This window comes from Hyperolius riggenbachi, chromosome 1, assembly GCF_040937935.1.
Source record: "Hyperolius riggenbachi isolate aHypRig1 chromosome 1, aHypRig1.pri, whole genome shotgun sequence".
In the NCBI taxonomy this organism is placed as follows: domain Eukaryota; kingdom Metazoa; phylum Chordata; class Amphibia; order Anura; family Hyperoliidae; genus Hyperolius; species Hyperolius riggenbachi.
In genome coordinates this window covers 351,937,777-351,952,322 of record NC_090646.1, presented here as the reverse complement: position 1 = coordinate 351,952,322, position 14,546 = coordinate 351,937,777, and the positions used below count along the sequence as shown (strand labels likewise).

The following is a 14,546-nucleotide window of genomic DNA, read 5'->3' as shown; positions in this document are numbered from 1 at the left end:
CATTCAGTCTGGCTTTGCTCAGGAATCTTTATAGCGGAGTCTGTCTTCTCTGATGTCTTTTCAAGCCCGCCCCCTTGTGGCTCTGCTATAATGACTCAGCTATAAAGATTCCTGAGCAAAGCCAGACTGAATGCTCAGTCATGGATTTTTATCGGGGCTGATAAGAAGCAAGCTGAACAATGGAGAATGAAACAGAGAGCAGGGTAGGTGTTTTCTCTAATGTTCCCACTGATATACATGGTAAAATACATGAGGGTGCTTGGTCTCTGGTTCCCTTTAAGGGGGAAGAGACTAATGGTACAAAAGTAGTTAAGATAATAAAAACTAGGAAAAGGCACTTTTTTATTACAGCACATTCTATTTAAGTTGCAGTGTGACAGTGATAGAGAACAGGTTTAAGCTCTTAGTTTTGTGCTGCATTTTGAAAAACACATTCTCATTCACTTGAAATAGAATTGTGGAAAAATTGCAACAATTTATGGCTAAAAGTATCAGAGGCAGAGGATCAACAGGACAAGCAGGTAATAAGCATTGTAAATAAGGAAATAAATATTGCAGCCTCCATATCCCTCTCAGTTCAGGTGTTCTTTAAAATCGTTATGTCAGTCATATTGATGAGTTTATAACCATCTTCAGATGCTGGCTAAGTGACACATAGCAAAACATTAAACTTATACATTGTAATGCTCTCTTTAAATGTAAAAGTGGAATACCGGTAAATTAAGTAGGATGCACACTACAAAAATATAAGCACATAGAATTGTACAGCGCCACGGAAGATACTGGCGCTATATAAATCAATAATAAATTACCTTTATCACATGTGCTGAAGGGAGGATTCCACTCTCTCAGTTTGTGATTGACGCAAAGAGCCACCAAGTCATCCCAGGGAATCTCTTGCACAAATAATTCTACATTTGACTCTTCAGCCGCTTTCTGATCAAGGCAATGTTTCCAGGCACCTTCAAGAAGCATTTGTATCTCAGAGTCCAGCACTGGTAGAGCCTCTGAAGACTTGCATATCTGAGATACATAATCCTCTATCATGGAACAGACAAGATGCCATGGAGCTGTGTGTAAGACATCGAAGGAAAGATGCAAAAAATTAATATTGGATATTTAAACTGGAAAAAAAACTAAAAAAATTACTGAATGCAAACCTGTAACTTTCATAAATAATATTTTCTTAAAAATTTTTTTTTGCATATTTACCTCAGTAGAGGAAAGCCTTGCGCAGTAGCACAGAGGGAAAAAAGCAGTGCACAAGTGGCTCTGGGCTACTGCACATGCAGTTATGCGCCTGTGTAGTGCAGCCACCCTCAAACACAGACGGGTGCGATGCTATGCAAGCTCATTCAACAAGCCTTTAAATAGGTACAGAGGGTCCAAAGGCCTGACACGACAAGCTCGAGGGGGACAGGGGAAGCCTCTGGGTTGTGACTTCTTATTTATTTTTTAAAATATTTTGCATTCAGGTACACTTTAATACCAGACTGCAGAAAACCGACATTTCTGTCGGAGTTAGATGCTGACCACCTAAATCACCCACCATCAGGCCAACATGCTGCTGTTAATTGGAAGCTTCAGTTTGGCAGCTGTATCTACAGTCTACTTCTACTTTACTTGATGCAGAAGACAGCAGAGCACTAAAACCTGAATCACTAGAGCATGTACAGGACAAGGAGCCATCAATAATGATATCTCATTGTCTGAAAAACGGTGGTGTGTAATTCAGCCTACCAACATGTCACTGTCCATTCATAGTAGCAGAGGTGAGTTGTGGAGCACACTGCTCTGCACTACTGCCTGTAACAGTGAGGGGTGCAATATGGCCTCATTCCAACAATGCTGCACCCCCACCCCTGAAAACAGTGCTATGAAAGATGGGGGAAATCCTGGGTAACACTAGGCACACCTCTCTGTTCCATGGCTCACTTACTAAGAACATTAAAAAAAAACAAACACATTTTTAAGCAACCAGCTGATAAAAAGTTGATAAACTGATAAAGAGCTTACCTCCTTCTGGAGGCTTGTCCATCTGTGGAACTTGGAAAGAGAGTATAGCTTTCTTCAGCCAAGCAAGGTGCTCCAGACTGTTCCAGTCCATAGGTGGCATGACAAAGCTGCCCTTGGAAGATGTGAACTCCGTCATAGGCCAGGACAGTTCCCCAAGTTTGCTTAATGAAACCCCCTCTGCCAGAAAAGCAATAGCGCTATTATAGAAGTCAATTATAGCAGAAGGGTCCTGTGAGGGAAGGCCATGCTTCCTACGTTTAGACATGTCATAGTAGAAAGAATCGCTGAATAGACGGTATACACCATCCTCTATGTACTGCTGGAATGGGAGGGCATGCAACTGCGGAGAGTTGGGAGAGCGAGACAGCAAAAACTGTACAGCAGAAGTGACCTGAAAAATTAAAACAACAATTAATACAGGAAAGATACTTTCTGTCCTCTATGGGCTGTGTGGTCTATTGTACCAACAAGCTATATGTAAAAGGGATTTGTAGCCACTAGTAATATCCAGCAACAATTCAGTTCAGGATTTCTATCAATACAGCTGTTAACTATGACACACTAAAAGCAATTTGTGGCTGCGCAGCACCAACATTTTGAAGCAAATAAAATGTCTCTATTACAGCTACACTCTAAACAACTCTACAAAACAAGGAGGAGGCCAGCAAAGACAAAATTAGTTTTATACATGCATTGCAGTGAAAATAGACATATCTCAATTTCCAATACTAGGAAAATGTTAGTCTTTTTCTGTACAGCAAAACAGCAGCACTAGAGGAGGTACTTCAAACACAGTGAGAGCAATAGTACTGGGAGAACTGGGAGGGCTCAAACGGGTGGACAACAATATCTTTCCTCTTCTACTGCTAATTGCGTCTATTGGGCTTTGGCCACTGTCCTGTTTAGACACATTAGCAAAAAAACTGAAATTTCTGCTACGGATATTTTCAGATATTAACCTGGCCATTTTAAGACAATGTTGTAGGCAGAGACCATGACCAAGTGACTCCTTTATTTGCCTGATGCAATTATTACCCACAGCGAGCGCTACCCATAAAATGCCCCCAGCACAGTAGAGTATAATCCAATAAAGTTTTTTTTCACGGAGTCAATTTGTTTCATCGATTGAGAGGCAAGTCCACCACTACCGCCGATTTTGTAAAGTAAAGTGTAAAGTGTATTTTATTATTGGTGCCTCTGTTTTTCAAATATCTGCAATCCTTTGTTCACCTTTGGTGGAGAGGCGTTACCCCTTACTTCCATCCCTACAGAGAGTGAATTCCTAACGCGAGTGTGTCGGGTCTAATCTCCCAACTTGCCTTTACAGTGGTTGCCTCAATGGTAACCCACACTTGTGAGTATTAATTCACTACAGGATATCCTTCACCAATACAGGTTATTGCACACGACTCTATAGTGGGCTCTTCATGGCCCCTTTTGTTTTTCCACAAGAAAATAAACACTAGGTTGCAGATTTAAAGTAAAAAAAAAAATCTATGCACACAGGGTAAAATAAGTTTACACTGGAATTTTGTTACAGCGGAGCTTTCTAATCCATGCCCTCTTGTGCCCATTACCAATTGGCCTATAGGGGTCATGTGTCCAATTCTTTACAATAATGGGGTATTTTTAATGAATATTTTTTTTTAAACAGCCTTTATTAAACCATATAAAGTATATATATATCCAACATACCTATATTAGTATACAAACAGTGCAGCAGTACTATACACCACAAACGAATTACTTTAAAAAGAATCATAACAATATAGCAGCCTCGACCATACCCCTTATGAACCACTTGAAAATAACCTATCTTGAATTAATGAAATGTCCGGGAGACCCGGAGTATCTAACCACCCAGCCCAAATTGAGTCAAACTTCCCAACTGCTTTTCTATGCTGGTAGATAACTTTTTCCAGCTTTAAGTAGGAATTTACTTGTTTTATCCAATCTTCTACTTTAGGGGTGTTCGAGCTTTTCCATTGCATTAGAATTAGCTTTCTAGCTTGAAATAATAAGCACAGAATCATTATTTGTACCTTTTCTTGTACTTTCAAATCCAGGGATGAACCCAAAATACATATTACTACAGATCTAGCTATTTTTTGTTTAGCGACCATGTCTATAATATCCATCACTTCCCCCCAGTATCTATGCAACTTTGGGCACCGCCAAAACATGTGTATCAAATCTCCGTGCTCTCTGCAACACCTGGGACAAATTGGATCATCTCCATACTTCATAGAGTAAAGTCTCTTTGGGGTTAGTAAATTCCTGTACAAGATGTTTAGTTGGGACAACTTTTGAGAGGCGTTGGTAGATACCAAAGGGACATTTTGAAGGATGTTAACCCATTCCTCTTCCGTTAACTCACCCACATCTTCAAGCCATTTATTAAAGCATTTGAGAGGGAACTTTTTCAAAAATAATCCCAGTATCATAGAGTATGATACTGAAATAAACCCACTGCGCCCCTTATACTGGCTCACTAGATTAAAAAGCGGCGCCGGCTGCAAACGTAAAGAATGCACCACTCGCTGCCTATCAACTGCATGTTTTAGTTGCATATATTGAAAGTTCAGTAACATAGTATGGGGTCTATTCAGAATACCAAGAATATCAGCTAACGGTTTCACGTGCTCGTTTTCAGTCAACACCTGATTTAATGTTAGAATTCCCTCTCTGGGCCAGTTTTTCAAAAAATCCAAGTTGGCCAATTCCTGGAAACGGGATCGGGCATATAACGGGGTATATATAGTAATTCCTTGGACATCTTGCATTGCACGCACCCTGTCCCAAATTTTTTGCATAAGTAGAAGAGTGTATTCCTTTCTATTTTTTGCTCCGCATATCCCAGCTTCTACGGCAGCATAAATTGAATTAAACCCCAGCACCTTGTTAAAGAGAACCAGAGATGAAGCACCCTCTTGTGTTTTACCTTATAAATCAGTGGGAACATGACAGTAAACACCTAATCTGCCCTTTGTTTCATTGTTCTCTGTGTAATCTGACTGTAATCACCTCTGATAAGAACCCCCGACTGAGAAGTCAGGCTGCTCCGTCTAGCTTTGCTACAGAAAGATTATAGCTAAATCTGTCTTCAGTGGTGTTATTTCAAGCCCAAGCCTGCCCCCTTGTGGCTTTGCTATAATGACTCAGCAATAATCATTCCCAGCAAAGCCAGATTTAATTGCTCAGTCTGGGATTCTTGTGACTGCTGGTAACAGACACTTTTAGCAGTGAGGATGAAACAGAGAGCATGGTAAGTGTTTTCTCTAATGTTCTTACTGATATATATGGTAAAATACATGAGGGGGCTTCGTCTCTGGTTCCCTTTAAGTAGCAGCCTACTAGAGTCCATTAAATCAGCCTCCTCCCAACCTACCAGGTGTTGCATTTGTGAGGCAAGATAATATACCCACGGGTTTGGAACAGCCAACCCTCCCTCTTCCTTAGGATATTGTAGATATTATAGCTTAATTTTCACTCTACCTTGTCCCCAAATAAAGTCCCTAAATATTTTATCGATGGTTTTAAACAACTTTAAACAGAGCCACACTGGTGCATTATGCAAAAGATAGAGCAATTGAGGCATAGTGAGCATTTTCAGTAGGTTTATACGAGCGACCGGGGACATTAATAACCTGGACCAGGTTTTAAGTTTTTGACGTATTTTAACTATCAATGGGGAGACATTAAGTGTTTCATACTCAGCAGCATCAGCTGATATTACTATTCCCAAGTATTTAAAAGCGTTAACTTTTTGAATCTGATCACAACATCTTGGCAGAACAGAATCAACTTTATCTAGAAGTAATATGGAGGATTTATCCCAATTTATAATAAGACCTGAGTATCTGCCAAAATCCGTCAGAGTATACATGACATTTTCTAGGGACTCATTAGTATCTTGTAGAAAGAGCAACGTATCGTCCGCATACAGCGCAACTTTCTCTTCCACCTCCCCATATTTAAAACCCTTTATTAATTTGCTGGATCTAATTACCTCAGCCAGCGGCTCTATGGCGATCGCAAAAAGCAAGGGAGAGAGTGGGCATCCCTGCCTGGTACCCCTCCCTAAGGCAAAGCTCGGTGACATTGAATCATTTACTCTAAGTTTTGCTGTGGGGGCATTATAAATAGTTTTGACCCATTGAATAAAAGACGGGCCAAAGTGCATTGCCTCTAGAACTGCATATAGGTACTGCCATTCCACACTGTCGAAGGCCTTGGCGATATCAAGCGATAAAATAGCCCTGTTGCCCACGATGTCTGCCTGCAATTGAATATTCAAAAAGGCTCTCCTAATGTTAATGGATGTGGATTTTGATGGTATAAAACCCGATTGATCCGGTTTTATTATGGATGTTATCACTTTGGCTAATCTATTCGCCAAGACCTTCTGTATGAGTCTGCCTTAAGGGCATCCTTTCCTGGCTTCGGAATCAAGATAATAGTTGCTTCAGACATGGAACTTGGTAAAGCCCCCCTGCGAAATGATTCATTAAATACCTCTAATAGATGTGGTAATATCAATTCAGAGTAGCGCTTATACACTTCGATCGGGAGGCCGTCGCACCCCGGAGCTTTATTGCCAGGGAACGAACAAACCACAATTTCAAGCTCCTCAAGCATAATAGGTGCATCCAGCAAGGCTCTGTCTTTATCACAAGCAAGGGAATAGAATTCAAATAGTCAGTTAATTCCTCTGGGGTGTAGTTCACTTTAGACGAGTATAAATCAATATAAAACCTCTGAAGTTCCTTCACAATACCCAGCTTATCAGAAACTAGGTCCCCTTTAGGCGTTACTAATGCACTAATATGACCTATCGGGGTTTGGGCTTTTGTAATTACGGAAAGTAGATGACCTGTTTGATCCCCACTTTCAAAAAAAGCCTGCTTCAGAAATAGCCTTTTGTGATTGGCTTTGGTAATTAAGAACTCCTTCAGTAGGTCCTGTGCTTGAACCCAGGAGGCCCTTTTTGTATCGGTAGGATCTGCCACATAGGCAGACTCTGTCTCCATCACTTCTCTAATCAAGTAGGCATGTCTCTCTCTAGTCTTAGACCTTATTTTGTTAACTTCCCTCAGAAAGATTCCCCTAAGGAAAGTTTTAAACGATTCCCAGATAGTACAGTGCTTGCGAGAGCGCGTGAGCCTCAAGTTGGCGCCATCTTGTCTCCGCGGCACTTCCCCTAGGCCTCTCTCTTCTTTGTTCTCCCCCTTCGGCATGGCTGCAGATTTGTGGACCGGACACTGCTTTTGTGTGCGCTGGGGTGTCAGCTCTCCTCCGATGCCCTTAGAGGGTTGATTGCAGGCGAGGATCCAGGTATCAGGGTCACTTTACTCAGGATCAGATCGGGAACTTTGTGAGACACGTGCACTCACATTGCCGGCCGGCCGGCCACGCCCCCCTTAATGAATATTTTATATCTTATGTTGACATATTTAACATACATATGGGCAAAAGGTTACAACAGTGAGAATTTAAGAGTCCAGAATTACACACAATTGTTTTTTAGATCCTAGAAATAACTTTTAAATCAAGAAACTGCTTTTTTTATATTTAGAATCCACGTATAATGATTATTTCCCAAAACTTACAAAATCAAAGACTGGAATATGCTTGGCCACTGAAGAAGTGCAAAGGAATATTATTAACTTGCATGATTTCATCATACAGAATGATATTTACCTTCTCAGTTCCCTTCATGTTGGTCACAGTTTCAGGTATTGACACAACTATGTAATCTGATATTAGATCACAGGACACCAGGTCTAGGAGACCGAGTTCTAGAGAGATAAAAAAAACAAAAATATAAATTCAAATTGCTGCATTTAAGTTAAACCACACAGGGCTTGATTCACTAAGACAAATAGCATGCCTTATCAAAGTTAGCAGGCCTTATCAAAGTTAACATGCCTTATCAGAGTAGCATAGCAAGTGCTACAAACCCACAGGGGCCCAGGGCAGGACGAGTGGAGCTCTTGCCATTGCCAATTAGCAGGCATAAGTTTGCTATGCTACTCTTATAAGGCGTGTTATCTCTGACAAGCAGGCCCAGATTTACCTCACAGGAGTCTATAGGCACAGATGTCCTGGCACCTTAGATTTCGCCCTCTGTGAACCTACAACCCCCCTCAGAACTGCACCACAGGTATGCTTGCTGGCCAAGCTGTCACTTCTCCCTTACTTCCCTTGCCCGTCATAGGTAGCTGCAGGTGCTCCTTAGTATTAGGTAGCCAGAAGTACCGTTGATATTGTGTAGCTAGAAGTGTCCCCAAGTGTTAGGTAGCTAGAGGAACCTCAATAGGTACCCATGACTGAAGGGAGATCTTGTCAGTGGAATGCCGAGAGACGGTTGTGTAACCTCTCATTTACACTCTAATCAGGACTCTGCGTAGGGAAGGAAGTGCTAAAGGAGGAGAGAGAACCGCCTTTCCATCATCCGGCGCCTGTAGGCACGTGCTTACAGTGCCTTATGGTAAATCCGGCCCTGCTGATAAGGCATGCTATTTGTCTTAGTGAACCAAGCCCATAATGCCTTAAAAAAAGGGTACTATGGTCAAAAAAACTATAAAACTTAAAATACATGTTTACACATAGGTAAAAGATGTACATTTACCTCAGAGTAAAATGCACTGTTAATTACTCTTTCAAGCTAGCCGTCACTTACAGTTAAGGGTGCCCATTATTTGAATTTCAGCATCAATATCCAGTTAATTTGCTCAGAATGAACGAATCTGGCAGAAAGCAATGCCGCAATATGACAACTTGATCGATCAAGGCTGTGGTGAGTGTGCATGCTCACCTGTCACACTGAAATCTATTGGAAACCTGTCTGCAGTGTGTGGGCATAAATTAGATTCCTCTATGACCAGAGAGGGATCTATCTAATGGTCAATCTAGTGGCAGATGTGTATGGCCACCTGAAGTGTTTTTAATCTAATGGTTTTGACCTCATACTGGCATGGACTAGTCCATTTCCTCATAGGAAATTCTCAGGGTTTTGTTTTTTTAATTTTCAAAAGCACTCACTGAATGTTCCTCAGTCCAACTGCCAGAATAGTGTGGGAGTGGGTATGGAGGCTGTTCGGCATCTTTGTAGAGATCCTTGCCAGGGAGTGCTTTTAAAAGAATAAAGGAAACCCTTCGTACCCTAATGAAGAGAAGAGACTGATTCAAAACCAGTCCATAACAGGTAAAACCTATCAAAACTAAAGTGCTTACTTTCTATGTAGCTGTCACTTACAGGGCATTTTACTCTGGAACAAATGTACATCTTTTATGTATCTATACATGTGTGTTACATTTTACAGTGTTCGTCATAGCAACCCTTTACATGAAAATTCCTTCCAGTACCAAAGATTAGCATGCATAGTGGTGACTGCAGGGGTGCTAACTATACCAACAGCCTGGTACCAGGCTGTTGAAATAACATTGTCCCAGTCTCCAGCAGGTAGCAAGAGAAATCCTGTCACAATTCCGCTCTGCAGCCTCCAGCTCAGACATTTTATTAATCTAAACTAAAGGTAGCCATAGGAATATTGATGGACTAAAAAAGAGAAGCCCACAGACTGAGATGCGGCAAGAGTGTGCTCATTGGCTGCAGGAGACTGGTACACCATCCTTTCAACAGTGTGAATCTCATAATAAGCTTGCATTCACTCACATTGCCACATGGTGCTAGTTGGGATTTTCAGTTAAGCTGATAAAAATGAAAGCAAAAGCACTAACCTTCTTCCACTTTTTGCTCTGCGTCTGGACAGTTTCCAGGCAACAACACAGCCAGGCTTGGTGCTGGCTTGAAGGGTTTAGTATTCAGAAGTTGCTTTAGCTGTAGCATTGCAGAAATCCAGTACTCATCAGTTTGTTCAGATTGGAATGGTAGGAGAAGAACAAGACTGCTGGTTCCCCATAGTTCATTCTGATACTCAGCATCATCTAGCTCAGAATCTGTAAGAGGACCATGTACTGTCTGCCCAAGTGAAAAGAGGGGGAAAAATATGCATATAACAATGATCAATGAAACTATGGATTAGCTGAATTGTCAACACAAATCCTTTCTAAGGAAGTGCATATGCGAGATCTGTTTTATCCAAGAGCAAGTCAATGTCCCTTTACACATAGGGCAAGGTTTCCGGCTGCATGCTTCAGTGATTTGAGGTAAGGTATACAGCAGCGATCTATCCTGGCTGTGTATACAGGCCCATAAACATGATCAGTATATTAGGTGGGCTTTAAATGGTTTTTCTATAAAAACAAAAAAAATGAATAAGCTGTAAATGTCATCACAACCTAAAATCTAAAATATACAGAGGAGATGGGGCACAGTGTAGAGGATACATCTTACCCATTTGCATTAATAGAGTAACTTATCTCGAGAGGGCTAGAGCCCTGTTAAACAATGGCTGTAGTGGTTAGTTTAAGACAGATGATGTAAACATGTTTGAGGTATAGTTAATGCATATAAAGTTTAATTAAAGTTGCATTTTATTTCATAGAAAAGGAAACTTCACCTTAACAGCAACATTAATAGACACTGGCCACCCTTCCTGAGACTGTAGTGTGTTGTAGACAGCTAGAGTTTGGACTTGAGGATTCTGATCATCTGTCAGCTGAATACCAGCCCAGGAAAACTTTGCCTTTAACCAATCAGACAGAAGACTGCAATAGAAAGGCTTAGTTAGTACAAAGCAGGATTAAACTCTGATATAACATTAAATAAAAAAAAGGTGTTTTCCTACTTTTTATTAACAATACAGTTGTCATATTTGCTTTTGAGCACAAGTATTATCATCTGTTTACAAATTACAAGTTCCCAAAGTATAGTTTTCTGCTCTGAAAGCTGCCAATGCAATTTATTGCATTGCTGTGTTTTTATATTTTATATTGCATTTAATGAGTATTTGTTAAGCTTGGAGGTGTAATCTCCACAGTCAGCATACAACACAGAAGCTGACGTGAAGGAGGTACACACACCAGCACAAGGGATCAGGATATCCCCAGTTTAGTGGAGGAGAGGACTGACTCCAATAGGAGATTGTGGCGCACAGAGCCGGTGCAGATCCGAACAGCCACAAACAACACTTTCGTAATAACGTCTCAGCGCAAAGTAGCGCTGAGCGCATAAACCAGGACTGAGGAGATCAGAATAAGTAGACAGAATGAACGCTTGCTAGCTAGCGGCTACTTAGCGACAGCAAGCGTCCAAAACCAGACAGACTGGAATGAGGCAGCCAATGCGTTGCGGCGATGGCGTGCCTCACAAAGACAGGACAGGATAGTCAGAAAATAGCAGGATCGAGACAGATGAACGTAACACAGATAAAATACACAATAAGTATGTTTTCCTAGCGTATTACAATTACAGCTATCAATGAAACTATTCGTAACGTCTGACTAACATATGTATATATCGGCAATGAACCGATATATGACATAAGCAGGAACTCTGACTAAGACTGGAGTAATACAGGGAACAGGACTCAGAAGGATTCGTTATCTCTTCGCAGAGATGAACGCAATCCACAAACAGGACCAGGAACAGGATAACTAGCTCAGCACGGGTGTTCACGGTACGCGCAAACTACCAAAACGTGCTGGAAAACTGACTAACTGAACACAGGAAATAAACAGTTCGTGTACGTATATATCAGCGACACTGATATATCAACGTAACACAAATACAAGGAAAATAACAAAATGCGCAAGTATGCGTATATATTGGCGATGAACCAATATATGACACAAGACAAGCAAGTAGCACTTCTAGAACAAGAGCAGAACTAGGAGGACTCGCTGACCCCTTCGCAGGAGTCAGCGCAGTCCACACGGACCAGGAACGAGGTGGGGCACGAGCAGAGTAACAGATAGAGTCTGAAACTATGGTAGCCCATGAGACATTGCAGGAAGCAGTTCTTTATACTGAGGTCATCCAATGGGAGCAGACCTGCAGATTCCCACACAAGTGAATGGTAATTAATCACAGGCTGATAGCAGGAAAAGGCAGACAATGATATGCAGCCTGCAGGAAAGGGACTGCCCCTCCACTGCAGCAGACAATGTTTGTTTACACAAGAGCATGTCAAACTGTCATTAATTTCAGAGTGACTGCAGATGGAATCAGCAACTAGTTCAAGTGCAAACCAAACTATGCAAGAAAATGCATGTAATGACATCAGAACTGCTTGGATTACAATACCACTGCAGCCAGCAATAAACGCTGCAGACATGATCATAACAGTATTTGTCTTCTGTGTAAGCTTTCTGCTTGTGTTCATCTGAAGCACTGCCAGAAATGCTTACTAATAGTGACCGATAAGGAAACATAAACAAGATAATGTAATCACTTTCTAAACTTCAGATATAAGCTTCTGCTTAGGATATAAGCTTCCCAATAAAGAAGAGAGTTCTGTGTTTAACTGTTTTAATGCTGTTCTTCATGCAGAAAGATGACCTTCTTGCACATCGGAGAAGTCACACAGATGAAAGTCCTAATTTTGTGTCTTGAATGTGTGAAATGTTTCAGTTGGAGAAGTGACCTTTGTAGACATCAGAGAAGTCACACAGAAGAGTATCCTTTTTTTGTGTGAGAGTGAGAAATGTGCCATGTCAGGCAGAAAGTTGAACTTCTTACACACCAGAGAAGTCACAAAGGTGAAAGTCCTTATTTGTGTCCTGAATGTGGTAAATGTTTTAGTTGGAGAGGTGATCTTTGTAGACATCACAGAACTTTTTTTTTTTACACAGATGAGCGTTCTTTATTCATGTCCAGAGTGTGGGAAACGTTTCAGTCAGAAAGCTAATCTCATTACACATCAGATAAGTCACACAGGAGGGAGTCCTTATTTATGTCCCAAATGGGGTAAATGTTTCCTCCAGAAATCTGAACATCAGAGATAACACATCGGTAAGCGTCATTATACAGGATTCATGTGGGGTTCCCCCTCCTGGGTTTCTTGTCACCCATGCAGGCAGGGATAGCACCATATCCGCGTTATACCCGACTAGCGACGGAGAAAGCCACACACGTCGGTCTCCGCCCCGACAACCAACAAACAGTGCTGCGACAAGTCGATCCCATTCAAAGCCCTGGACTTGCTATACTACAAGGTCTTTTTTTAAAAAAAATAAAAAAAAAAATATATATATATATATATATATATATATATATATATATATATATATATATATATATATATATATATATATATATATATATATATATATATATATATATATATATATATATATATATATATATAATCTTGTTCTCACTCTTCTTAACATACCCTGCAAATTTGCCGATTCTAGCATGTATGGGGGACTTTGCTATTAATTGCTAAATTCGAGAGACATCGATATATCTTTTAAAAAATGTTAAAGTGTTTGCATAAAAAAATGTATTTGAGGAATATTTCGCTCTTGATCCCTCTCCACTATGTCACTGTCCAGGTTTTTTTGACAGTTGCACACCTTTTTTTAAAGAAATTGTGGCTGCAGAGATGCCCTTAGGGTTTTAGAAGTTCGCTGCCATTAAAGTAAATGGTGCTGGACGCGAACATACGATTTGTGAATTTTCTTTCATGGTAAAATTTGCAAATGCGTTCACCAATGCGAAATTGCGATGTTTGCCCCTCACTAATTTCTGCCACACAGCTTATTTCCTGAGAAAGTGGCTCACAAAATGTGGCTTTAGTTTTTTTCTAATAAACAATGCCAATTGCGTGACTACTGTGCTGATCTTATACTTAAAAGGTCCTAGCCCAGAATGCGATTGCAGATCAGTGACTGTAGTCTGACTCCACTGGCTGCATGCATGCTGCATGGGTGTAACTCAAAAACAACTAAAGCCTAAAGTGCAGTATGACAGCCAGGCAACTTGTATTGTTTATAAGGAAATGAACATGGTAGCCTCTGTACTTCTTTCATTTCAAGTTTCTGCTAAGTTCACACTACTTTTTATGTTTTAACTAATTTAATTCTGATTGAACACTTCCTATCCCTTTACCTGAGACACTGCAATGTGTCGCACAAATTACTCGCCCAGCTGCCCATCATGAGCGAGAGTATACAGGCAAATGCTGGCTGGCCTACATGTGACTCTTTCTCTATCGCTGCTGTGTGTGACCTCCCTGGCCTTACTGGACGCCTGCGTTGCCTGCATTTGCTGACATATGAAAAAGTTACCCATATGGTAGGAACACAGGCTTCAAATAAGCTAAAGAGGACACAAACACAGCAGGGATAGAATAAGAGTCGCACAGGGACTGGCTAGCCAGCCTCTGCCTGTATACTCGCGCTTGTGACAGGCAGCTGGGCCAGTCTTTCATGTGCCATCCTGCACTTCTTCTGAGCCCACATTGAGATCAGAGATTACAACATGAATTTAAAGATCATCAGGTGAAAAGAGTTGGTAAGCAAGTTCCTTTTTTTCCCCAAACTTAAAGAACAAGCGACACCCATGCTAACCTAGAAATAAAAAACACATACAGGTCCTTCTAAAAAAATTAGCATATTGT

At 40.9% G+C, this 14,546-nt stretch overlaps 1 protein-coding gene across 2 annotated transcripts in view; it reads right to left on the bottom strand.

The window, feature by feature from the left end:
- The window catches only part of MCM3AP (minichromosome maintenance complex component 3 associated protein), a 121,697-nt gene that overhangs the window by 15,748 nt on the left and 91,403 nt on the right, over window positions 1-14,546 (bottom strand). For both annotated transcript variants that reach the window (XM_068234115.1, XM_068234116.1), the window contains exons 21-25: window positions 10,542-10,689; window positions 9,760-10,000; window positions 7,717-7,814; window positions 2,017-2,407; window positions 813-1,070 (exon numbers count right to left, since the gene is read on the bottom strand). In XM_068234115.1, the coding sequence (XP_068090216.1) occupies window positions 813-1,070; window positions 2,017-2,407; window positions 7,717-7,814; window positions 9,760-10,000; window positions 10,542-10,689 (1,136 nt within the window). The remainder of the gene's footprint in view (window positions 1-812; window positions 1,071-2,016; window positions 2,408-7,716; window positions 7,815-9,759; window positions 10,001-10,541; window positions 10,690-14,546) is intronic.